This window comes from Trichogramma pretiosum, unplaced genomic scaffold (assembly GCF_000599845.2).
Source record: "Trichogramma pretiosum strain Unisexual culture from Peru unplaced genomic scaffold, Tpre_2.0 scaffold21, whole genome shotgun sequence".
Lineage (NCBI taxonomy): Eukaryota > Metazoa > Arthropoda > Insecta > Hymenoptera > Trichogrammatidae > Trichogramma > Trichogramma pretiosum.
The window spans coordinates 1,971,107-1,996,009 of record NW_019640940.1 but is presented as its reverse complement, the minus strand read 5'-3'; the positions used below and the strand labels follow the sequence as shown (position 1 = coordinate 1,996,009).

The following is a 24,903-nucleotide window of genomic DNA, read 5'->3' as shown; positions in this document are numbered from 1 at the left end:
TTTTATGTGCGCGAGTAAATTATGTTTTAGACCAAATTTTTTTTCGCAATTGTCGCATGCATAATCTTTTTGACCCTCGTGTACTGTTTTTTGGTGGTAGAGCAAATGATGTTTATGTCCGAATGTCAGCTCGCAACTGTCGCATGCGAAATCTTTCCGACCTTCATGGACAGTTTTTTGGTGAACAAGCAAAGTTTTTTTATATCCAAATTTTTTCTCACACTTGTCGCATGGGTAATTATTGTGACCCTCATGGACTGTTGTTGTGTGAAAAATCAAAGTCGATTTGTGTCCGAATTTCTTCTCGCACTTGTCGCATGGGTAATTAATGTGACCTTCGTGAACTGTTTTTTGGTGTCTCAATAAATCTGATTTACTACCAAATTTCTTTTCGCACTTGTCGCATGGGTAAACTTTGCGCCCGTCATGGACCGCTCTTATGTGCATGAGCAAATTCTGTTTATTTCCAAATTTCTTTTCGCATTTGTCGCATGCAAAATCTTTGCGACCATCGTGTACTGTCTTTATGTGAAAGAGCAAACTTCGTTTATTTCTAAATTTCTTTGCACACTTTTCACATAAGTAATCTTTCAAGATGTCATGAAATATTTTTTTGTGCTTTAGTAAAGTTGATTTATTTTCAAATTTCCTCTCGCACTTGTTGCATGTGAAATTTTCACTATCTTTGTGTACTAATTTTTGGTGCGTAATCAAACTTGATTTTTTCACAAATTTTTTCTCGCATTGGTCGCACGGAAAATCGTAGCGGCTTTTGTGTTCTGATAATTGGTGCCTACTCAAATGACTTCGGAACTCAAATTTCATTTCGCACTTGTCGCACGCGTAATCTTTTTTTTCATTGTGAATTGTGGCTCGGTTTGTTATCATGCTGGATTCTAGTGTAAAAGCCTCTTGACAAATATCACCAACGTTTTGTTCGTCATCTGAAACAACTATGTCGTGTTTACTTGAATTATTTTCCGAGACAACTTCTCTGATTTTCTCCTCACTTTTATTCATTTTTGTATCTGAATAAAAACGATGTATCTTTTTATATAGTGTAAAGAAAATTAAATGAGTAAAATTTATACTTTGCTATTATGGCTTGTTGACTTGTGAAAAACAAAATTCAAACTAATTTGTTTTTACTACAAACATGATCAGTGTTTCGTGGGGTGATGCGAAAATCGTTTATGTCCATATTGTTTACAATCTAAGTGCCAATTTATCTGTTTATACATCATCATTACAGTATTCAAAAGAATTGAAAAATATAACATGTTGACAATTTCTTCCAGGAATTCTTTGAATTTCTCAAACTAAATATTTTCCAAAAAAAACTCCCGACAGAAAACATCGAGTTAACACAAAAAACATCGAGTAAATAGTTCCTGGTTCACTTATTATGAAAATGTTAATATTCTTTACGGAATTTGCTTTATAACAAGCTTTATAAATTTCAAGACTATAGCTCAGACGATTCCCTTGAAAAGTCACACGATATGTGAGCAAATTTGACAAGTAGTACTCTCAAGTCACTGGCCACGTTTAAAACTTTTTCTCTCTCAAATACAATAAGTTTACACTTGTTTTGAGCGCAATTACCACTCATAACTCACGCATGATCGTATCATAAAGCTAAATAGAATCAACTTATCATAAAAAATAGTTTTATGAATCAAATTTACAGACCTTGTAAATGTTGCATTGTTTTACGTTACATCCACGTTTTTTTGAAACTAATTTCGATCATAGGGTAAAAAAAACGGAATAGAACAGTCGCAGCAAAAATAGGGTCAACCCCCGAGAAACGTACCGCAAGAAAATATTCAACCATCTCGACGTCGACGACGACTTACATCCCGTCGTACTACAGTAGAGATCCGCGCGCATCCTAAGAGAATCCTTCGAGCCACGCGCATATAATCCCGCGGAGGAAGTCGAAGAGATAGAGAAAGGAGACGCTTTTAAAGTTGCGCCCAACTCGTTAAAAGCGTTTAAAGAAACGTCTGCCGCTTCTCTCTCGCGAAACTATACTACCACGCTGAAATTTCGCGCGAGCGAAAGAGAGAAAGCCATTTCGCAACTACGAAATGTACGAATGGCTTTTTAATACGCGCGCGCGCGTCTTCGAGGGAAAAGGGATATATAACTGAGCGCGGGGGAAAATGGTTATAATAATATACATATTTCGCGTAACGAAGAAGATTGTCGAGTATATAATGTACGTACATTCAAAATCGTTTGATATAAGCCGGGATTCTGCAGTACGTTAACTACACGAGGAGAGGGAAATTATTATAATTGCAGAGTGACACGGAGATGCCGCTGACATTGCTTTTCTGCGAGTACGTTAATAATGACAAAAGGACTTCTTTTCTGCGACTCTCTAAGTAATTATTATTATTTTAGCCACTGAGAAATGTGTCCGGCTCGTTATTTAGGATATCAAGCTCATTCTTCAAATTTTACACATATTTCCCTCGTCAACGCGGGACGAAATATTTTTTTCGATTATTTCTCTTTACACTGCACAAACAAGGAATGACAAACCAGTTATACTTCGTGCGTTGTTTAAATATGACACACGCGTGTACCACTCTTTAATCCCCGTACGTGTTATTGCGACGAAAGTTCGAAAGCTCGCCCTTATAAGCCCTCTGCACGCGTGCGAGTGTGACTGCGCATTGAATTCAGCTTATTAATTCGTCGAAAACCGGTTGCGCGACGAAAAGCTCGTAATATCTGGAAACGAGCGGATTGTATATATTGTTCGACATCAACCAGTTTATGTACAGCGAAAAAGCTGCCATTGTAAAAAACTTTCTTACTGCCTCGTCTCTTTTCTAACTTTCTCTCTCTGTCTCTCTATTTTTTTTTTTTTTTTGCTCCCGACGGCAATGGCTATGTATTTTTGCATAGTCGGCATTATGCTCTATTCGTGTTATTGTATTTTCATGAATATTTTTGCGCAATGCTGCCTCCGCGTAACTGTATTTTTTTATCGTTTTTTTTGTCGTATATATTATATATATGTAGTGCACTTTCAACTGGGCTGAAACTTTTTTCTCGACGAAATAAACTCGCTGTATACTGGGGGGAAGGAGGTAGAAACAATGGGGTGCTATGCACAGAAATCTGCAACGGCAATAATGATAACGAGACGATAAATAAACGACACTCTCGAATATTTTATACTTTTATTAAAAAAAGGATGGAAAAAAATCGAAATGCAAAAATCCAGCGAGATCAATTGTGAAAACAAGAACGAAAAGACAAGGGTCGCAAAATAGAGAAAAAAAGTAGAAAACTTTTTAGCCGCATTAAGACGACAATTGGTTGGCTTATTCCCTCGACGAGTTGAGAGACGTAAAAAAAAAAAAAAATAATACTTGCTAAAAAAAAAAAAAAAGAAACAGGATAGAAATCAGCAGTCACGTGCTGCTGGATCTACGGCATGGAAAAAAAGGAGGCAAAGCAGCAGCGCGCAGAAGAAAATCTTTTCTTTCGCCTGGCCCCCCCGTAGAGAAAGAGAGATCCGTCAAAGGTGCACTAGGAGTAGAGGAAGTAAGTGTGTGTGCGCGCGCGCGCATTAAAGAGAGCAAAAATGAGAGAAAGAGCTTTCCTGAGCGAATTCTGTTGAGCGGCTGCAGCAGCAGTAGCGTCGAGTGCTCGATTCCTTTTTTTTTTTTTTTGCTTCTCTCTTTACTTATACTTCTCTACGGCTCGAGTCTCTCGTCTCGCGAGTTTTATTACATTAAAACGACAAGCGACTGATGACCCTGTCAGCAGCAGCACGCGAACTCCTCTTCTTCCGTTATACATAGTGGATCCTATATATTCTTTCTTCGACAAATCGGCGCGCGTGGCATACGCACGCTCGATTGTATTGTTACACTGAACACGACTTGTCAGATAGAGAAAGAAAGAAGGAGAAAAAAAAACGAGCTTTCGATATATACTTTCACGCATCGCTCCGGATCATCCCTTTCGTCGTCAAATTGCCGCGCGCGCGCGACTTCATTTTTCCCGTCATTTTTCAAGTATAAAAGTATCCGCGAACGAGGGAGAAACGACTAGTGCTACTTTTTTATCTTCCTCTTTGCCTATAAAAGTTTACTCTCCTTTTTTTTTCTTCTTTCTTACTTCGTCTCTTCTACCGAGCGCATCGCGTAGACGATGTATGCGCCCGCAAGTCTGCAACGTACACATACGACGACGACGACGACGACGACGAAGTAGGATGTCAAAGGGTAATGATGCGCGCGTCGTCGTCGTCGTCGCACTGGCTATATATATATACGACGCACACATGCACATAGGTGACATTAAGCTCTTTGAGCCTTATGTAGATGTATCCCCGTTCGTGTACAATATATAGCGGGGGTATTTTCGGGATGATGCGGAGCCGAGACATATTGGAAAACGATGATGTATACTTTATGTATACGGCCAGCGCGTTTATAAAAAGGAGGACGAAATACTTACATAAGCCCCGTATTACATAAAACTATATGTACAGCTTATATCATAATACGAGCTTTCGCGAATTGCGAATCAATAAAATAAGGAGCGCGCGTACACGTACGTATCGGAGGTGTGCTCGAGCTTACTCAAGAAAAAAAAGTAAGTCTCGAGTTTGAGTCAGAAAAAAAAAATTCGAATTTTCGAGTGCTTAGCAATACGTGGGCTTTTGTTATCGATATGTGACACGAGTGAAAATAAAAAGGTTCTCGCACGTTTTACCGATGTCTCGCGAAAGACGAGTTAAAAAATTGAAAAATTAAAATGTCAAAAAAGATTGCGCGCAAAGAGAAGTAACAGCGCTTGTGTCAAGTTGATTTTTTCCCATTGAAAAATAAGTGAAAATCCATTATCAACGGCGTGTATCAACAATTTTATATAAATTTTTTGATGAGTACCTAAAAATTACTTATAAGACTCCATAAGTCTCTATATCCCAGGTGAAAATAGTACGTAAGATCTGACTCCAGATCTGGCATCAGATCTAATACCAGATCTTGTATTTGATAATCGACATCAGAATTTATATCAGATCTAATGTCAGATCTGAAGTGACTGTATTGCCTCTAATTAATTAAACAATAAGTTTATTAATAATTAAAATTTTATAACAAATTTAGTTATATTTTAATAATCACATCGATAATATCTTTAAGAAAAATTCCTACAATATTTAGGTTTCTGATAATGTAAATTTAAATTGATTCAACAACTTTTATTATTAAGATTTATTATAAAATTTTAATTATTAATAAACTTCTTAAAGTTCTGATGTCGATTATCGAATACAAGATCTGGTATCAGATCTGATGTCAGATTCGGGGTACATATGCCAGATCTGGAGTCAGATCTTACATACTATTTTGACCTCGGTATATAACTCTTATAAGTCTCTAATTCGTATGACTGTATTAATTTTTGTTCTATTTACTGAATTAATCTCACTCGGCTACGATTAGAAAGTTTAAATCACTCGTTACTCATTCTCATAAGCCTAGTCAGTACAGAGCAGTACGGATTACGACGCCGCGACGCGAGCAACGAAAGAAGCCAACATCGACCGCAACGAGTGATTTTCAAGATACAGCGAAAGTATCGTAATAATACAACGGTAATTGTGTGCTACTGCTGAAAAATGTCTGACTTGTTGGAAACAATTAGAAGCTTACGAGAAAAGGTGAATTAGGAGCTCAAAGAGGACCGTCGCAAATTTCTCAATGAAATCGCGCCTTTTATCATCAGAAACTGGCGAGGCCGAGCTCCCAGCCTTCGAGGCGTTTTGCGCACCGAAGAGATCGAATCGCTTCTCTGGGATTCCGCAGACGTGCCACGCCGGGATGACGAGCAACGAGGAATAGGGGCGTCGTTCATCGAATTCGTGGCCGAAAGCGGCTACAAGGACGAACCCGAGCTCGACGAAAACGACGAGCCAGTGTTGCGTCGCACCACGCCGATACATCGCGCGATCGAACGCAAGTACATGGACCACGTCGTTCGCGATCTTTTTCAAATTTATAACAGATTCGACGCGAACTATACGCGGACGAGTCGGGATTGACGCATTTCCACGCGGCCTGCATGGTCGGCTGCCAAGAGATGGTGGAGAAATTCCTCGAGGCCGGCCACAGTCGGGCTCGTCGCCTCTGCATCTGGCCGTGATGTATCGGAACATAGAAATTGCCAAAATCCTGCTGAGAAGCGGCGCGGATCCCAACTCGACCAACGAGTACGGATCGACACCTCTGCACTATGCCATGATCAGCAGTAACAGCGATCCACCGGCGCGGAAAACGGCGCGGATCCGAATCTGGCCAATGGACAGGGATCGACTCCTCTGCACACTTTTTGCCGGAATTCCACTCATTACGACTTGTTGCTGGCGTTATTCCGTATCTGCGAAGACGAGGGGCTGCCGTTGCCGATCGATGCCAGGGACAATTCGGGCCAGACGCCGATGTACTACGCCGTGAAAAGCGACGGTCCGAGACTCGTGCGACGCGAGAGGATGCACGCCTCTGCACGTCATCTGCCAGAAGAGATGCTACGACGACAACGGCTTGGTGGACGTTTTCTTGGATACCTGCGAAGAGATAAATAAGACGGTGTTGATCGACGCCCAAGACAACGAGGGCCTGACACCGTTGCATTGGGCGGTGGCGAATTACAATCCGGACAACGTCGATCGACTCCTGGATCTTGGCGCCGATCTCGAGAGCTTCGTTTTTCCCACCGCGAGACGCTTCCACGGGTTTGTCGATAGATTGAATACAGACGAAAAGATACAATTCGCGGCCGGCGTTCTGACCGTAGTCGAGTGCCTCGAGAAGAGGAGAGGATACGAGCTGGGTCGATGCGACGCTATGACGATCATGCGACTGTTCGACATCTGCGAATTGTTCGAGGGATCGGCGAATCTCGAAATAACTTGGGGCGACGACGAGACGTTCAAGAGCAGGGCAAAAGAATACCCCTGTTTCATCCGGACCTGTCGCTCTACGATCTGATGGGATCGCGAGCCGAGGAGGCGAAACGACTCAGGTTGGCGGACTACCACAGATTGGCTCGATCGAGAATGTTTACGAGCTTACATTATGAGGGACCCAGCGTGGACGCTTGCGAGCTGCGCCTGTGCGAGATGCTGTCGAGGCGATTTTTCCGGGACTGGGCACTGGAGTCGTTCTTGGTGCTGATACATTACCGACTGCCGATTCTCTGCTGCGACATGATCGTCGAAAATCTAACGAACCGAGACTTGTATAATATTTGCTTGGCGGCTAGCCGTCTTGGTGGCATAAATCACCCTTGGCGACTCGACTGAATACCGATTGACAATGACTTTTCTATCGACGAACACATCTAGAGAACCTTTGGGCACTCGATTTGTTTTCTTTTATCGACTCAAAAATTGAAATATTTATACTATGATTCATCGATGTCTTCCAGAATAAATTTCAATTGCATCTGTTTTCGCTAGCGACCTGATCGCTAAATCGTGCGAATAATTTTTAGTCGCATCTACACATGCAGAATGTTGAACGATTTCAATAAACAGAAAACATTCGCGATCATACTAAATCATTAAATTTTTATAATACCTTTGCAAAAATCCTAATCGAATCATTTTCCAGCGCTTGAACGAAAGTTCACATTTCTAGAATACGCATAACACAAATAGTATATTTTTCAATCGGTGCAGTTATGATTTTAGACCAAAGCGAGAGATCATGTCACGAACCGAATTTGTTTGTAATTAAAAAAAGTTCCCGACAAATGACATCACTTCATTCAAAGCTATATAGGAAAAAATGCATACAAGTGCACATAGCCTCAACACAACTACGCGACATTTTCGTAAGGATCGGTCAGCCCGTTTTTCCAAAACCGTTGACTCAAAAAACGATAAAAAAACACTAAGCCGAAAGAAAAACGACTTCGTTTCGCTCAGCATCGATTAATTATATGTAATGCGTAACGCGAACGCTCGCGGGGGCATTAAAACGACCGATCGTTAGTCATAATATTTGTTACGATATATACGTGTTATACATACGATTCGCTTCGGGCGATCTCTTCTTCTTTTCTTCTACCCGTATACCTACATCTTTTGTACGTAACATATCGTCGTTGTCGTCGTCGTTGTCGCGCGTTGGCGTGCGGTCGTGGCCGCGGCGGCTAACATGTCATGCTCATATATAATATACCTACGAGCGCAACGACAACGACGACGACGACGCGATTAGTGCCAGAGCATATATACGCTCGCGCGCAGTGTTTCTGTCTTACTGTTCGTCCGTGTCTGTCTGTGTACGATGTCCACTCAGGCGTCGTCGACACGATCGTCGTCGAGGCTCCTTATTCTTCTTCTTTTTTTGTGCCTCGTACTCACCTCCTTTTCTTCCAACTTCTTTCTTTTCTTCTCTCTCTGTCTCTGCTCTGCAAAAACATCGGGCAACAGCAGCAGCAGCAGCATCAGCAGCAGGCAAGCAGCTTGCAGTAGCTAAAGTTCAATGACCCGCTCGCGGCTATATAAGGTTCTTTTTTTTTCATTCTCTCTCTCTCTCCCTCAACTAACTCCGGGAGACAAAGCGGAGAGCGAGCTAAAGCGAGAGGTTTGATGCGCTTGTCGATCTGCTGCCGCTTCTGCTTGGATATAGGAGAGCTTCGTCGTTGTCGTCGTAGGAGGCTAGCTCGAGAGAGATAAAAAGTAACGTTTACGGTATATACGAGAGAGGTTAAATCAAAGGAGATAAGATTGCGAGTTTGCTCCTTGAGCGTCGGCTCTTTTTAGAGTATTTTATAGTGTTGCTCATTCGCTGTATACGATTTTCGGGTGGGGGGATCGAGGTGAATTTCTTTTGGAACGAGTGAAAATAAAGGTGAGAGGAGGGGGGGGGGGGCAAAGGGTGCGCGTAAAAGTATAATTTACACTTACAAATCGTACCCGATGCATGTGAATATAACTACGGTCATCGATTCGGATCGTAGTATAACGACGATGATAGAATCAATGGTACACGATGTGGCCGGTACGAGGCGCACGCGTCAAATATTCACAAACGCGTAGGGAAATTTGTGGCACTCGCGCTTTTAGCTCAGCCAAATGAACTGTAGGTATATACACTGTACGAAACATTCACCCGTACAATACGTCAACGGCATAAGGCCACCTCGGCTATATTTCGGTAGATACGACGGTCGTGAGTTTGGGCTAGGCGGGTACGAGACCGAGAGAGATCGAGCGTGTTGAAAGATACAATAATATGGCGCATATGCAGGAGAGAATCGAGAGACTTACATTCGTTGACTATATGCTGGACTACTTCCTTACACCATGAATCTTTAATACGGTTGCACAAGTAAATGTGAGGGCATAAACCTGAAGAAAAAAAGAAAAGGTCTATACTCGCGGAGACGTTGCGGATACGTAGTCTAAACTACGTAACATATAAGCGCAATGTCTAAACAGCTACAAGTGCTCTTGCGAGCCAGTCGAGTGCGTAAAAAATAATGTCCCTCTACGATTCACGCGGCGTTGCGATATATATAGCCGAGACAATAATAATATTATATCAGCCGCGAGGGTCAGCTATATACGTTATACAGAGAGAGAGAGACATAGAAAAGAAGCAGTCCGGAGGGTATAAGCCTCTAGGAGAAAAATAACGATAAGCGCCCCCCCACACTCGCTCGATCCCTCTCGCCCAGAGAGCACCGAGTTCCTTTTTATATTATACCACCGCCACCAGCGAGCGACGACGACTCTCTGGAGGACTATCATTATCAACCTGTACGTGTGCGTGGGACGAGCGCGCGTTTTATTTTATCCCTCGGATGACAGAAAGATATAGGACAAAGCGACCTTTTTTTTTCATGGCGAGACTCTGGGAGTAATTACCAATTGCAGACGGAAATAAAATGAAAAAGAGAGAGAGAAAAGGTATTTTATCGAGCCAGAGTGGAGAGCAATGGCAAAAGTTCGATCATCTGCATGCATACGCTCAAAAATGAATTCGTTTAATTTTTTTCTCAGCGTATACATACAGTTGCGGTTCTACGTCTCGCGTAGGACGTGTGTATCGTCGAAAGCCTGTTTTTGCACGAGGAGAGAGAGATGCGAGCATCGAGGAAATAACAAGACGAGAGACGAACGAGAAGTAAGAAAGGAAAGGAAGGATTCGTGAGTGTGTGGGTTCGTTTCGAGCCATCTGACCGAGGTATAACATATCGCGCTCGAGATATGTATCGCCAAGGCCCCCGCGCGAGTAAGCCAAGCCGAGGATCGAGCTAGCAACATCGCGTTGAATTAGTTTTGGCTTATGTATGTAATACCTGTTTCCTCGACTGTGCCGCGTTGTGTGCTGCGCTGTGCTGCCCAAAGGGCTTTGACCTTTCACGGAAGATCGAGCTCGGTACAAGCTCGATCTCGTACAGGTCCGATCGTTTTTAATTAAAAAATACACGTGCGTAAACTTACAGGACGCAGTTGAATAAATAAGAAAACACGATAAATGTCTTATGTGGTCGTCGTTCTTTAAGAAAAAAAAGGACTTTATGAAAATTTTTCATACAAGAGAGTTTCGTGAGTTACTTCGCGCTGCGGTGACGGCATTAGTACACGCGTCAAAAATTCATCGACCTTACTCCGAAACTCGGAACTTTATTATAATATTATATATTAAAATGAAATCCAATCAATTTTTGCTTGAGCTTTAATCTCTTCGAAAATTTTCGAAGCGAAAATGGCAGGTCCAGTCCGTACGTACCTCTCTCGGCTTACCTTAACTACTACCGATCCTGCTTAAAGAAACATCGCCCGCGCTCAAGTTTCGAAGGAGCCGAATGCTCGCTCGCGCGCGAGTATTATTTTGAAAAGCCCGAGAAGAGTTGCAAAATCAAAAACTTTTAGTAGCAGCAGTAGTGGTAGTAGCTAAGGGAGAAATTTATTGGAAAACTTTTCGTTCGGTAAAGAGCCGACGAGAAGAGCAAATCTCGAGGCCTGTCTCGCTCTCTCTCGACAGCGCCCGGCAGACGCAGGGAGAGTAGTGAGAGAAAGAGAATTTTTCAGAGGGTATAATATACAGAGTTGCGAGCTTGCATCGCAAATAACTCGAGAGCTTCGGTGCGGAGGGGGGGGGGGGNGGGGGGGGGGGGGGGGGGGGGGGGGGGAAGAAATTTCTTTCGAAATCGTTTCCTATGTGCATAATATATAATCGATGGCTTTTAATGTGTAAGCATAAGGGCGCGAATATACACACGCGCGTTATAACATAGCAGCGTCAACGGAGCGTAAATCGCTCGGAAGACAAACTTCGTACTCCGAAACTCGACTACTTCGCGAAAGGTGTTCAGAAGCAAAAAAAAAGAAGAAGAAAGAAAAAGAAAACTTGGTGAGGTATTATAAAAAATACATCGCATTAGGAAGAATAACAAAAGTAAAGCGACTTTGAAACGCATCGGATAGAGAGAGAGAGAGAAAAAAGCTGCCGCCGAAACTGAGTGCTAAGTCGAGTCGCTGAAGTCGCGATCCTTGGGTATTACGCATCTCGCGCGCCCGCGCCGAAATATCCCCCAATGGCTCGCGGCAGGTGTAGATGCGTGTACATTTAGAGGAAGAGGAAAAAAATAAAATAAAAAACTTTGCCTCTGTACAACAAATAAAAAAAAATCTAAACAAACAGAAAGCAACAAAAAAAAAAAAAGGAGAAGATATCGGTAGACGGGAAATCACGAGGTATACGCTACTACACGTATATATAACGTCATTTCGTATCGGCTTACACATACACTACGATTCCCCATTCAAAGTCGATAATGTAATCGATCCAATAATCGTAACAAGTTTATACGCTTCTATATATACTTAATACACATACGTGTGTGCGAGCGCGCAAACTAACACACGTCGAGTCGCTTAGAGAGAAAGTCTAAAAAGCGGATATCCGTCTCTCTCTCTCTACCCGTGTATACGCACACATACGTGCGATACGTGGTGCGCTATATACTTCCGCGCGAAACTTCGTCTACGGCTGGACGTCTCTCTCGCTCTATATGTAGTCGGGCGGAGTGCATTTGCTCGCTCGCACACACACACGAGGCTCCTCTTCTATTTATTTTTTTTTCATTTCTTTTCCCGAGCTACTTTCAACGTCGTTTCGCCCGAAAGTGTATCCTCTGCCCTTTTTTTTCTCGAGATACAGCCAGTTTGCAGATTATATATGGTATAGTCAGTAGACTCGCGCGCGCAGCTTAATACGCAGTCCTTTCATTGGCCTTCTGGGTTTTCGGAGCTACTGCTGCTATACCACTACGTGTACTTTATATAATGTAAACTTCGCCATCGGATAGAGGATTAAAACTCTCGCGCACGAGTTTGAAAATCGTATTATTACGCTCGAAATGGAGAAAAAGAAACGTTGATCTTTTTTTTTTCATCGTAATTTAATCGGAGCCTTCCCGTAGCGACGACACACCACCACCACCACCACCATCGCTTTTATCATCATTATTTTTTGCTCTTGGCCTTGCTGGACGACGACGTGGACGCGGACGATTCTCCACCCGACGAAGCTGCCTTGGCTGCCCTCTCGCCCAGGCCGATCGACGACTCGCTGGCCCAGCGCGTGTGGTAGTGCTCGCAGAGCCGGCGCAGCGCCTGCTCGATCTCGGCCAGCTCGACCCTGGACTTGCCCGCGGACTCGGCCAGTCGGCGCGCGTCCTCCAGCGTCTTCTCGATTATGTCCTCGAGTATGAGGGTCAGGGCGGCCTGGGCCCGAGCCGACAGAACGTAACGCTTGCCCACTAAAATGAATTTAATAATTCAACGGTAGTGAGAGAGAAAAAAAAAGAGATAAAGCGAGCTTTTTACGCGAGAGGATAAATAAGACAAAAGCGTGAAACTTGAAAGAAGAAGAGGCAAATTAAAATTGCAAATCCGCGAAAGAGAGGCGACGACGAGAGAAGGTATAAAGAATTCCGTGGCGCGTGTACGCTTATGCGCTTCTTTCTTTCTCGTGTGCCCCGTATAAAAGTTGTGTGAGACATAAAGCGCGCGGTGTTGTCGTCGTCGTCGTCGTCGTCTCTTACTGCATGCGAGACGCAAATCTCGCGCTCGAAGCAATTTGTGTTTACGTAGCACCGAGAGAGAGAGAGAGAGAAAGAGAAAGAGAAAAATGGTAAGAGAGCGAGATGAGAGAGATGAGGGGGTTACAAAGGTGAGAAAGATAAAAAAGAAAATAAAATGAATAATGATAATGATATACGATCGCGAAGGTACGGAGAGAGATAGAGAGAGAGAGAGAAGAATTTAATGCCTCGTTGCTGTGCGTTACCTTTGGAGCAGTTGCTGCCGGACTTTTGTCCGGATTGATTGGGCGTTTCTCTCGGTGGCATGTTGCTCGATCGACTGAAATTATATCTCACCTCTCCTCCCACCTGTGTGTGTGTGTGTATGTACGAGTGTATTTTTTTACGTTACGGATAATCGGCGCGTAGATAATTTTTTTTTGCTTCTTTTTTCAACTTCGATTACGGCGAGATTTTTACATTGTGCCGGGGCGTAATATAGGGTCAAGACGCTTTTCGCGACGATACAATTTTGAAGGTTGGCGAGAGAGGTTTTGTACTATTATTATTACAATATACGCGCACACGGGAGATAACAACGCGGACTGTTTTTGTTTTCGTCTCGCTTCGCGCGATTGCAGGTTGTGTTCAAGGCGTCGAGGTGTATATTACTTTTAACGAACAAAATCGTCCGAACGTCGCATCCCCAAATTTGTATAATTTTTTAATGCACTCGACGCGCGCAACATCGATCCAAAAAAGGGGGGGGGAGCCCTTTCCGAACTTTGCACTCGGGCCACAGCTAATCAAGCTCTCTCGCCAACTCCGTCCGTCCGTCCGTTCGTCTCCTGTGCATTTAATCGAGTTTTTCGCAGTCTCTAACTCGCCTATACGAGTACACATGTGCGAGTGTGTAAAACTGTGCCGTGTTTCAGCGGCATTACTCGCGCGCCGAGTGATATAAACTTTTTCTTCGCTACTATATATATGCTGTATGAATGTGTGGACGCCAATCCCCTCGCATCCTCTGAATATTTTACCTGGTATAAGAGGTTACGACCGAGGCGTGAACTTTACACGCGGATAATTTTTCGAGTTCTCTTTCTCTCTCTTTCTCACATTAAATAATATTTCTTATACGTAATAAAGTTTTGGTCGCGCTGAGCGTGCGTGTCGTAAAAAAAGGACGCATACGCGTTAAAGCTAAATCTCTCTCTCTCTCTCTCTCGCGCGCGGGCTAAAGGTAATTTGCACCTGTGGGCGCGAGGTACGAAACGACTACTCTTATTGCCCGCCCGCCTTCGTGTATGAGTGTAATATGTGTGAAAAAGAAGCCTTGGCAGTGAAAAGTCTCTCGTCTCGAGATATAGTATATAGAGGGATAAAAATCCAGTTTCTTTTTTAAAAATTTACGCGTCTCGGCCTCGTTCGTCCCGTTATTATTATGTATATCGTATATTATGCCATCCTCCTTGCCTCTGAGAATTGGACGTTTGGAGGAGGTGACGAGAGAATACGTATGAAAAAAAAAAACAGATTGGAGGTCGTCAGTGCCAAGAAAGTTTTCATTTTGAAAAATTGCGAGCATTAGAGAGAGAGAGACTCTGCGCCAGTTGTCTATGCATCTAAATCGGAGCTTTTTTCCCTTCCTTTCTCTCTTTGAATATTCATACTTGTCTTCATAAGGCGTGATAGGCCATAGCTGAATATCGATTGCAATTTTTCCATTAGATATTTCACAATCGACTGGGAATTTCAATGAAAAAAGGATAGATATGGAGAGCGAGAGGAAGATGAAGAATTCATCGCGAGCTGACCCCCGGCTTACATAACGTAATAAAAAATCGCACGTATAACGCATAAACGATCCGACAGTGTTGCTAGAAGCAAACGCGCGAAATATAACGCGCGAATAAAGGGAACGAGCGACGTGTTCGAAGGCCCGACAAACATGCTTAAAAGATCGGTGCGGCCCGGCGCTCGAGTCTCTCGAGTCGTTGTTGCGTGCTTTTTCCAATACTCCGCTGCTGCAATCGTATCGGTAAAAAAAAGGTCCACTACTACTACTGCTGCTACTATTGCGTCGTCGTAAAAGCTGATCGTCCGCGATCGGTCGTTGTTGGCCGACGATGAAAAAAGTCGCACGACAACAACAACGAGAAAAAAGAAAGGACGAAACAAAGCAAACGTCGCTGTATCGTTATATATAAAGAAGGCTAATCTCTTATAACTCTCTTCTGCAGAGGGGCGATCCCATTGGCCGTTCGTTGTTTGCAGCTTTTGCTTTCGCTGTGTGCTGTTGTTGTACACGAGCGAAAAGATCCGAAGACCTCGTTGTCGGTCGTTTTTTCTAATAACACCCCCAGCGCCCCTTTCCCCCGGCCGTACGTCGGGTAATAATCCTTTATTTTTTTCGTCGAATCTTCTTGAAAATCCTGCGCATCGTGTACGATCGTATTGGCGGCATTTAACGCGCGCGAGCCGAGAGTCGCGTGTATGGTGTATCGTTTCGTTCGCGACGATCGGCTTACATATTACGAAAATAATCGTTGCGGAAAATCCCTCGTCTGCTGGTCCTTGTTTTTGTTTCTGACTCGATATGCGAGAAAAAAAAATTTACATGACGTTAGTATACGTTAAGGATTTTTTTACTTAACTTAATTGCTTCGATTGGTCATTTGTACAATATTCCGGATTTTCTACAAATATCTCGAGATCATAATATAATGACTCATGAACGAGCTGTTGGCTATTAATCATCATCCGAACCGCAAAAATGATATCAGCGCGAGATGGATCTTTGTTACTTCAGAGCCGATTTTTTCAAAGTTTCACGCAGGTCGCTAGATGGCTTTATCTTAATTTTCGAGATTAATAATTAATAATTAATAATACAATTATCGAGGCTTAACGCAGCTAAAGAAGTTACACTTAATAAAAATAAGTCCTTTCATCTTAATTAATTCGTTTGTCAATTTTTTACCCAAAAAAGTAAAATTCCAACAAATCAACAATTAGATTGAGAATCGAAGTTCCGATTACGAGAACCAATTCAACGCAGACGAACACGTCCTTTTCACTCAAAATTCGCAAAAGCGATATACCAGCCCAGATGATCTTTGTTACTTCGGAGGCGATTTTTTCAAAGTACCACGACAGGTCGCTAGATCGCCAATTTATAGTTCAAAAAGTATACTCGCTCAGAGCAGGCGATCAAGGTAATTCCTTGATCTGTTAGCATCGACTTTCGAGTTAAAATTGTATTAAGTTGTTCATGAGTGAAGTTACGTTGTTATTATTAAATTGTTGTTACGTTTATTACTTAAAAACTGATTCCAAAGTGATTCATTGATTTGACGGCAGAGAAGAGTAACAGCAAAGCCAGTATCCCTACTTACCCCGCTCCCCGTTCCCTCACGAAATTACAGGTATTCTTACGTCTCAATGCGAAAATGCAAACTTCAACGAAACTTTCGTATACAATATGTATAAGTCAGATGAGGGCAAGAGCGTGGAAATAATTTGATTGTAAAAAATATCAAGATCGTTTTAATAGAAAAATAAGTCCCTTCATCTTAATAAATTCGTTCATACATTCATCCCCAAAAAAATTAAAATTCCAACGAATCAATCAATCGATTAAAAAATTGAAGCTCGAACACGAGAACGAATTCAACGACGACGAACATCTTCTCAACTCCGCATCTGTTATATCTCGTTTTCAGTACTGGACTGCGTGGTGTCGGCCTGGGGCCCCTGGTCGGACTGCGACAGCGAGTGCGGCCCCGGCGCCCAGACGAGGACGCGCCTGGTCGAGCGCGGCCCCGAGAACGGCGGCAAGCACTGCCCCCAGCTGGCCCAGCGACGCGGCTGCCAAGGCGTCAAGTGCCACAGGCGCAATCCCAAGTCGGCCCTCAAAGGTAACGTACATACACATACACCGCGTACGATATAATATATATAATACGTAACGAGTTCGCACCCGAACTTGCTCGTCTCTTACACAACGTTGATTAAATTTTTAACGGCACAATTTCTCGCGCTCGTTTACTTGTACGAGGGATGTAGCTTATGTTTCTTAATAACGTTGAGACGAGCTCGATTTTTCATCGTCGCGCTCATCAAAGCGTTTTGGCAATATCGTACGTTACCCCATACGTGCGCAGGTATAATACGTCTGATATATCGTGTGTAACAATCTTGGCACGAATTCGCGCGTGCATAATTCACGCGGGGGAGGGATCATCGACGCGTCTAGTGGCCCTTCTCGGCCCCGAGTATAATCTCGACGATTCCTCTCTCCGGGCTTGCCTCTGTGCGTGCTGTGCAATATTACTATCCTCGTCGTCTACACGGGTATATAATAGGCCGTATAAGCACACGGCTCGGTGGATTACGCACGCGGCGGCTATACCGTACGGAATCGTAGCTATATATACATTCATCGATGGATTGATCACTTGTGATTTAGAGAATAGGTGTGTTGCCTGTATCGATACCCTGAGAAACGCAATATGTAAATCGATATATCTACCAGAGTATACAACGCGATAATTGCACGATTAATTTTTTTTGTTCTCTCTCTTTCTTTATGTGCGCAGAAGTGGCGCTACTGCTGCCGGCCGAGCTGAGCGACGTGCGGCACGCCAACGACAGCAACGACATCAGGACGAATCTGCGCTATCGCTACGTCGAGGATCCGGAGCACGATCTGACCAGAGAGTGAGTAGATAATTATATAAATTATCCTTAATTAGCTCCAATTTAGAAATCCATATTATTATTTTAATCCTATTGATAATCCTATGATAGAAATGCTCATTTTCGACAATAATTTCAATTTCCAAAAATTTTGACCGGTTTTCGACGACTTTAAATGAAGGATGATATTACTTCTAGTCTCCACCGCTAGATGACGAGTACCTTGATTCGTAAATCTGCAAGTAGCAAAGTGAAAACAATCGTATAACTCGAAGACCTAAGTGGGCTTTTCAATTTGCAATATTGCAGATAATGTGAGTTTTCGTCCGCGACATTATCGCTCACGGCCTATGTAGAAGATTACACGCTCGAGTCTCGACGTTCGCTGCAAGCTCCATATGCACACTACCGTATGACGTATATGAACATTTCGATCCTTCGTTTCCTCTCTTTACCGCTGCCACTACACACCGTAAATACATCTGTACATCTTTACGCAGATCTGGCATCGGTCCAGGCTTTTTATATACGTAAATACCTTTTAGAGCTCGTCGACCGCTCGAGTCTCTGACCTTTCATCTTGCCCTTCGCATACACGTACACGTACTCTTTTTCCTTCTTTCATTCCTTTTTTTGTTTTTTTTTTGTTTTTTATTTCGTATGTACACATATAATGCGCGTATATACACACGAACATCATGTAATATCACCGTGCATACGCTCGCTGACGCTTTTGCAGGCGCACGACGTCAGCATAGCGCATCGCGAGTGCCTCGAGTTCACTCATTATCGTTTATTCGCGTACCCAAACACACACGTGTACTTATAAGAGCATGAATTTTATTTGCGTTTCTCGTGCGCGTTTATACCCGGCGCGTGTATAAACACGCCGGGAAAATCACGTTATTGAAATATTCCGTATACATATCGCGAAAGGCTCTCTCCCTCTCGGAATTTTCTCTGCATTAAAATTTCTGTTGGTATGTGTGTGCGTGTGTACGTACCTGTATATTATACGAGCTTGCAGCATATTATACCGATGACGCTGCCTTTAGTCAGTGCCTCGTGTCTCTCTCCCTCGTGCAAAACATCAAACGGAATAAACGGCAGTACATAACTTCCTTTTTTGGACTTTTTAAAAAGTCGAAATTATAAGTACATCGTGTATACTCGCTGATACGTTTTACCTCTCGTAATCCAATGAGCGAAACGAGTATATATAACTTAAAAACACGCCGACGAAAATTGAGTACGTTTGTACATCACGAGCTTTGTAGTTTATATACGGTGCGAAAAAAAAATCGAGTGCAAATTACGTGCGTTCTAGTGAATCGCTCGTAAGATAAGCGCCTACGACATTCCGAAAACTCGTCTAATTTATTTATCGAATTTTTCGTCTCTCTCTCTCTCTCTCCGTCTCTGGCGTATACAATTACGAAATCGTCTCGGATAACCAAAATCTCGGCAGCACAAACGCGCGCACAATGATATACACGATGAAATTCGCATCAGCACTTTGGGTATACGATTACGTTTTAATATTATACAAGTAGTAGAATAGATATCGCGCGATGAAAAGCGCGGGTAAAAGTCGCGCTCGAGCTTTATATATATACGAGATTCGGTACTCGAAAATACTCGCGTGCGCAGCGATTCTCTCACGACGCATACATAGGGCGATAAATCTTACATCTACTTTGAGAAGCTGACTCTCAGTCCTTATAATCCGTGTGTGCGTGAGCGGCGTCTAAATTAATTGTCGCGCGCCTGAATCCGTCAAATTAAACTCGGGCGATATACGTATATGCGCGTTTATCATCATTGTTGTTGTTATTATTTTCGCATTATCATTATGTTACGTACCACCGAAATATACCCGCGCGAGTTTAGTCGCATGTGCCGCGGGTCGTCGTGTGCTGCTGCTGCTGCAGCGCATGCAGCTCAAAGCGGGCGGTATTAGTAATGAGCATTAGCAGCTGCGGTTTCGGCTTGTCATAATTAATTTCTCTTGCTTCTCGTCGTCGTCGTCGTCGTTCATCCTCTTCTCTATATAATATAATGCGCGCAAAGAGACAAGAGTCTTGCGGAGTGCGCCACAGAATATATGTATAGCGAAGGAGAGGGAGAGAGAGAGAGAGAGAGAGAGTAAGAGAAATGTTTTGAGAGACAGAGCGCAGATCCTTTGCACGAGCTTGTGTATACATTATATACGTATATATGTATATGCACTTTAATACTGCATCGCGACGACACGCGCTTATATATATATATATAGAGTTCGAATGTGCGCTGCAAGCTTCTCGTCGTATCTCTATATATGTATACAATACGCCAGCGACTTTGCGTTTATATATATTTATGCACGCGTACGTTACATCGTCGTGCGTCGGCGTATACGCGGAAATGCGTCTGTGCGTGAGCGAAGCGATATACACAATGACAGTGCGGGTATTTTATACGAAGCTAAGTTACGCGTGGAAAAGTTGCCGGCCGTATAAGTGTTCGGTACATCGTTTGCTTATTTCGAGTTATCGGGCTTCGAGATCGATCCTATTTTTAAGGTGTTAAGGTGTAAGACGGTACAACCTGAGCAGACGCACGAGCTAGCTATATTCCAATGTCCAGCGGCTTTGGGAAGTCTACAAATAATTTTTATAACTCGATTTTCTTTTTGCTTCCTCTCAGAGGAGGCTCTGTGATAGGCTCGAAAACGAGATTTTGAACAAGACCTCGTAGGACAATTTGGTTTATATATTTGAAAACTACATTGAATTACCAACAAATTTCCGCATGTATTTTTTTTGTCGTTAAATATAATTGAGGTGCAAAAATATGAAATTAGCCCGAATTAATATTAAATTATTAATAATATAAAATACGAACGGTGGCGTACTTCGATTACGAACTTTTTGATTCCATCACCAGATGGAGTATTGCAAATCCGCAATTGGTAAAAGAATTTCCGATCGGTATATATGCAAAAATTCGTGTACCGAAAGTATAAGTTTCTTTTGACCATCCGATTATCGTATGAAAGGATCAATGTAGTACAGAAAGTATCAGACAGTAAATCATTATTTTCCTCGTAAAGAGATAAAAGCTTTTTGTGCCATCCGACGCAAGCTTAACGCACGATCGAAAGATTCGTCTTGACAATCACGATCATTACACTGGCTCGGAAGATTACATTATTATTGTATTTTCACTGATACTTTGACTGTATAAGGTTCTCTCGCTCAATCGTACTCATTTTCTATACGTAGACCGTATCTCCGTGATCTCCTTATACAATTATATAAATTTTGATGAAACATTTCACGCCCGTCATCTTGACAAGATTGCATATATAGATAATAGAGACGCCTCTGACTCGTCGATACATAATACAATAAGTCATTTCTCTCTCTCCAAGTCTCTATACACATATCTCGTTGTCAGCCACACTGCAGCCTTCGCTGCTCTGCAGACACGTCGCGTCGTCCCGTATATATATACACTCGGCCCATCCAATTAATAATCGAGCCCATTGCTAAGAGTTTCTCGGAGAGAGCTGCTAGCTGCTAGCTGCCTGCCATACAGCTCCTGATAAATCAGCCCTCCCCCCCCCTCCCCCTTCATCCCTCTTCCCATTAATAAGACTCAAGCTTCATTTACTCACGTTGGGAGCTGCTGCTGTAACGCGCGCCGCGCAAATCCCGTTTGAGAACTTCGTGCGAGCTGCTGCCGCTGGCATACAAGCGGGGGCGGCCAGCCACGATCCGCTAGCTATGTGTGTATTAAAGCCGCCACTACACGGCATTGCGCCGCGCCGCATGCGAAAGCTCGCAACTTCTGCGTACTTCGCTACTATATACCGTACCGCGTACCGATGCCAACGTGCTTTATATATAGTTTATATACACCGTATATAGAGTATTGTGACGCTGGCAGCTGTGCGCCGACTATATGTAGGATTGTGTAATTCACTCGGCGCGTCTGTCAACGTTACTCCATTACGAATGAACTCGACTGTGTGTGCGCCCAACTAGCCTCTGGATAAGTCAGTTTATAAAAGCACATCGGTCGTAATGTATATAAGAGCGGCTAAACCCGAGGCGTTGTTTTTTTTTGACACTTTTCAATCGGATTTCGTTAATTCGAGAGACGAAGCGACTCGTCCATTTGGGAATAAATATTTTTCTGCCGCACATATCTCGCGCGCGTGTGTCTGGGTACAAATGGTGTCGGCAAGGCCCACCTCTCAACCGCGTTTCCGTGGTGTAGTGGTTATCACATCCGCCTAACACGCGGAAGGTCCCCGGTTCGATCCCGGGCGGAAACATTTTTTGTCGTTCTCTCGTATTTTTTTTTTATCCCCACTGCTGGATCGAGAGAAACCATAACGACGATCGAACGGTAACTTTTTAATGAAGATTCTCACTTTTTTTCTTGTAATGAAAAAGGTATCGGTGCAAGTATATATATGTGAGAAAAAAGTGTCTCGACGCTCTGAATACGTATATGTATTTTACATACACACGTGCTAGCCAAGTAGCTGCGCTACTCATGCTTGCTGCTTCTGCTTCTGTCGAGCTTTTACGAATATTACATTTCCCTCTCTCCTACTCCGCGAGCGTTTTTAATTCAATTTGTGCAAGACGTTTCTTTTTTCTTCGACTCTTTTATTTTTCGGCTTATAAGCTGAGAAAGAGAGAGAGACAAGTCGCTTTTTCAGCTATATATAAGACTTTTGCGTGCATAATATATGCCAACGGAATAATTTCGCCTAATGCGTTCGACGCTTAATGAATTAAAAAAAATGAAAAATAGAATAAAAAATACCGAGATGTTGTAATATATAATTGTGCGGGATTTAAGTTTATAGGAAAAAAGCAAGCGTCCACCAATATATATTCCAGTCAAACAGCTCTAAAGTATAATGCTAATTCCATCGGGCCGTTAGATATTCGGGCAAGCTCTTATCAGCGGCTCGCCTTTCTCTCTCCCTCTCTTTTTTCCAGGTCTCCAATCTTCCATTCTTCTTTTAGTCTATTCAACTTCTCTCTTTTTTTGCGTTACCAACTCCCTTGAGGGTATAGCCACTTCGGCTCTTGTATACCCACACACACACACACACACATACGTATGCATAAAAAGAGAGACGCTGAAATTCAACCGATAAAGAGGTACTTCTACATTCATCGTATTCCACGTACGTCCGATGCTATATATACCCTCGTATGTATATGCGTGTCGGCGAAAAGGTCCTCCTCTCTCTTTTTTTTTCGCCGGTCGACGCATACACGCGCGCGGAGTCGAAAAATCCATTCGTTTTTATATCGCTCGTCGAATGAATTTTTCCGCAAATTCAGCAGTGTATATACAATAGCCAAGGCGGTTTTATGTAAACCAATGGCATGCACGCAACACACACACACCGACGCACTCGTCTATATTCAAATGGCCCAACCCCTCCGCGTCTGATGAGACTTTTCTCATTGGGAAGGAGGATCCGAGGCGCGTTTAGGATCCGGCTCGTCTCGCGCGTCTCGTGCCTTTCGATTTTCCGCATCCATCGAGCGAGTCGCTGATGGACGATATAGAGGGAGAGAAAGAAACGGCATCGATCAGCCGATAAATTTATTCAAATGCACGTTGATTGATCTGGATTTGAAAATCGTTCTTCGATGAGAGTAGACAAATAAGCTCGAGCGAGACCGTTTTTATGCCAAGTCGTCGCGAATTCCCTTCGTATATTGTACTGATCATTAACAATGACAAAACTTGAATAAAATTAATGAGCTGCAGCATAAGAACAGCTGCAAAAATTAATGTTACGGAAATGAAACAATTTAACTTTTTTTCAAATTTATTTATTTCGATAGAAATTTTCAAAATTTAACTAAGGTATATGTCCCTATATTCGATCAATAATTAATATTAACAACTTAATTGTACGTAAGAACATTTTTTTTAATAATTGGCTGAATGAATCGAACATCTTCAACAGAAATACATTATTCAATATCAGATATCAAGTTTCAATCCTACATAAAAAATTGATTTAAATTTGATCGAAATTAGGGCCTAACACGAGCTTTGCTCCAGGCCCTCAGCCGCCTCGGCCAAGCAAATGTTGCATACAGATCTTGGTTCTCCAGGTGCTCGAGGACCATCTCGCAGCACTCCAGCGGCAATCTATAGCCGAATCAGTCGCCAGAAATGATGCAGCGCCCAGGACCGGAAAAATCCTCTCGACAGTAGCTCGCACGCAGATGCCAGACGCAAGCGGCGTCGCTGGCATCACGGACGTAGCGATCAATTCGAAACAATCCTGTCGTCGAGCTAGCGCGAGGTAGTCCGCGTACGTGACCCCGCTTTGGCCGCCTCCTCGGGTCGTAACTGCCAACAGATCGTGGAGCGACAGACTCGGCCGCGCGCCCTGACGATGCATCTCTTCGATCGAGCCGCGAACTCGTCGCCGTCGTGTACCAAACCGATCGAAGACCCCTCGACTTGTCGAACACCTCGTGCTTGGCGAACTGTTTCGCGATCGTCAGGGCGTCGCTCTGGTCCAGCTCGTACGATCCTTCCTTCTCGACGATCTCCACGCAGGCCACGAGGCTGGACGCCAGTCTCAATTTAAAACTCCTTCTCGTTGCATAAAGACGCTCTCGGTGGGAAAAACGAAGCTCTCGACAGATCGGCCCCGTGATCCAAGAGCAGCTCGACGTTCCTCGGCGAGACTGTCTACTGGACACTCGCATGAATGGGTGTGCGTGCGCGCGCGCGCGTGTGTGTGAGAGAGAGACAGACAGACAGGCAAACAGACAGAAAGAGAGAATCGACGCTTCATCGGCGTTGCAACCGAGCTAATTTCACCTATATATAATTCAAAAATTCGGTGCGTGACTTCGTTGAGATCCGTTTTACGACCGCGCGACTATACTTATATCAAACTCAATCTCTTCGGGACTTTTGTTAGCTCACATAGGAATACTGTTTTTTTTTGTTTTAAATTTTTTTTTTATTTACGTTTTCGGAGTTGGTCGAGTGGTGGCGCGTCGCATAGGTACAGGTGTAAAGCAGCCGATATAGAAAATTGAGCGCCGAGCCACTCTTCGACGTCTCAAACAC

General features: G+C 43.3%; 1 protein-coding gene and 1 non-coding gene across 2 annotated transcripts in view; both read left to right on the top strand.

Annotated features, from left to right (window-relative positions):
• The window catches only part of LOC106659736 (somatomedin-B and thrombospondin type-1 domain-containing protein-like), a 46,583-nt gene that overhangs the window by 16,247 nt on the left and 5,433 nt on the right, over positions 1–24,903 (top strand). The window contains exons 2-3 of the mRNA XM_014382415.1: positions 16,812–17,006; positions 17,688–17,808. Coding sequence (XP_014237901.1) covers positions 16,812–17,006; positions 17,688–17,808 — 316 coding nt within the window. The remainder of the gene's footprint in view (positions 1–16,811; positions 17,007–17,687; positions 17,809–24,903) is intronic.
• Positions 22,036–22,108, top strand: Trnav-aac. Its single transcript has one exon. It is a non-coding gene; the product is annotated as a tRNA-Val (tRNA).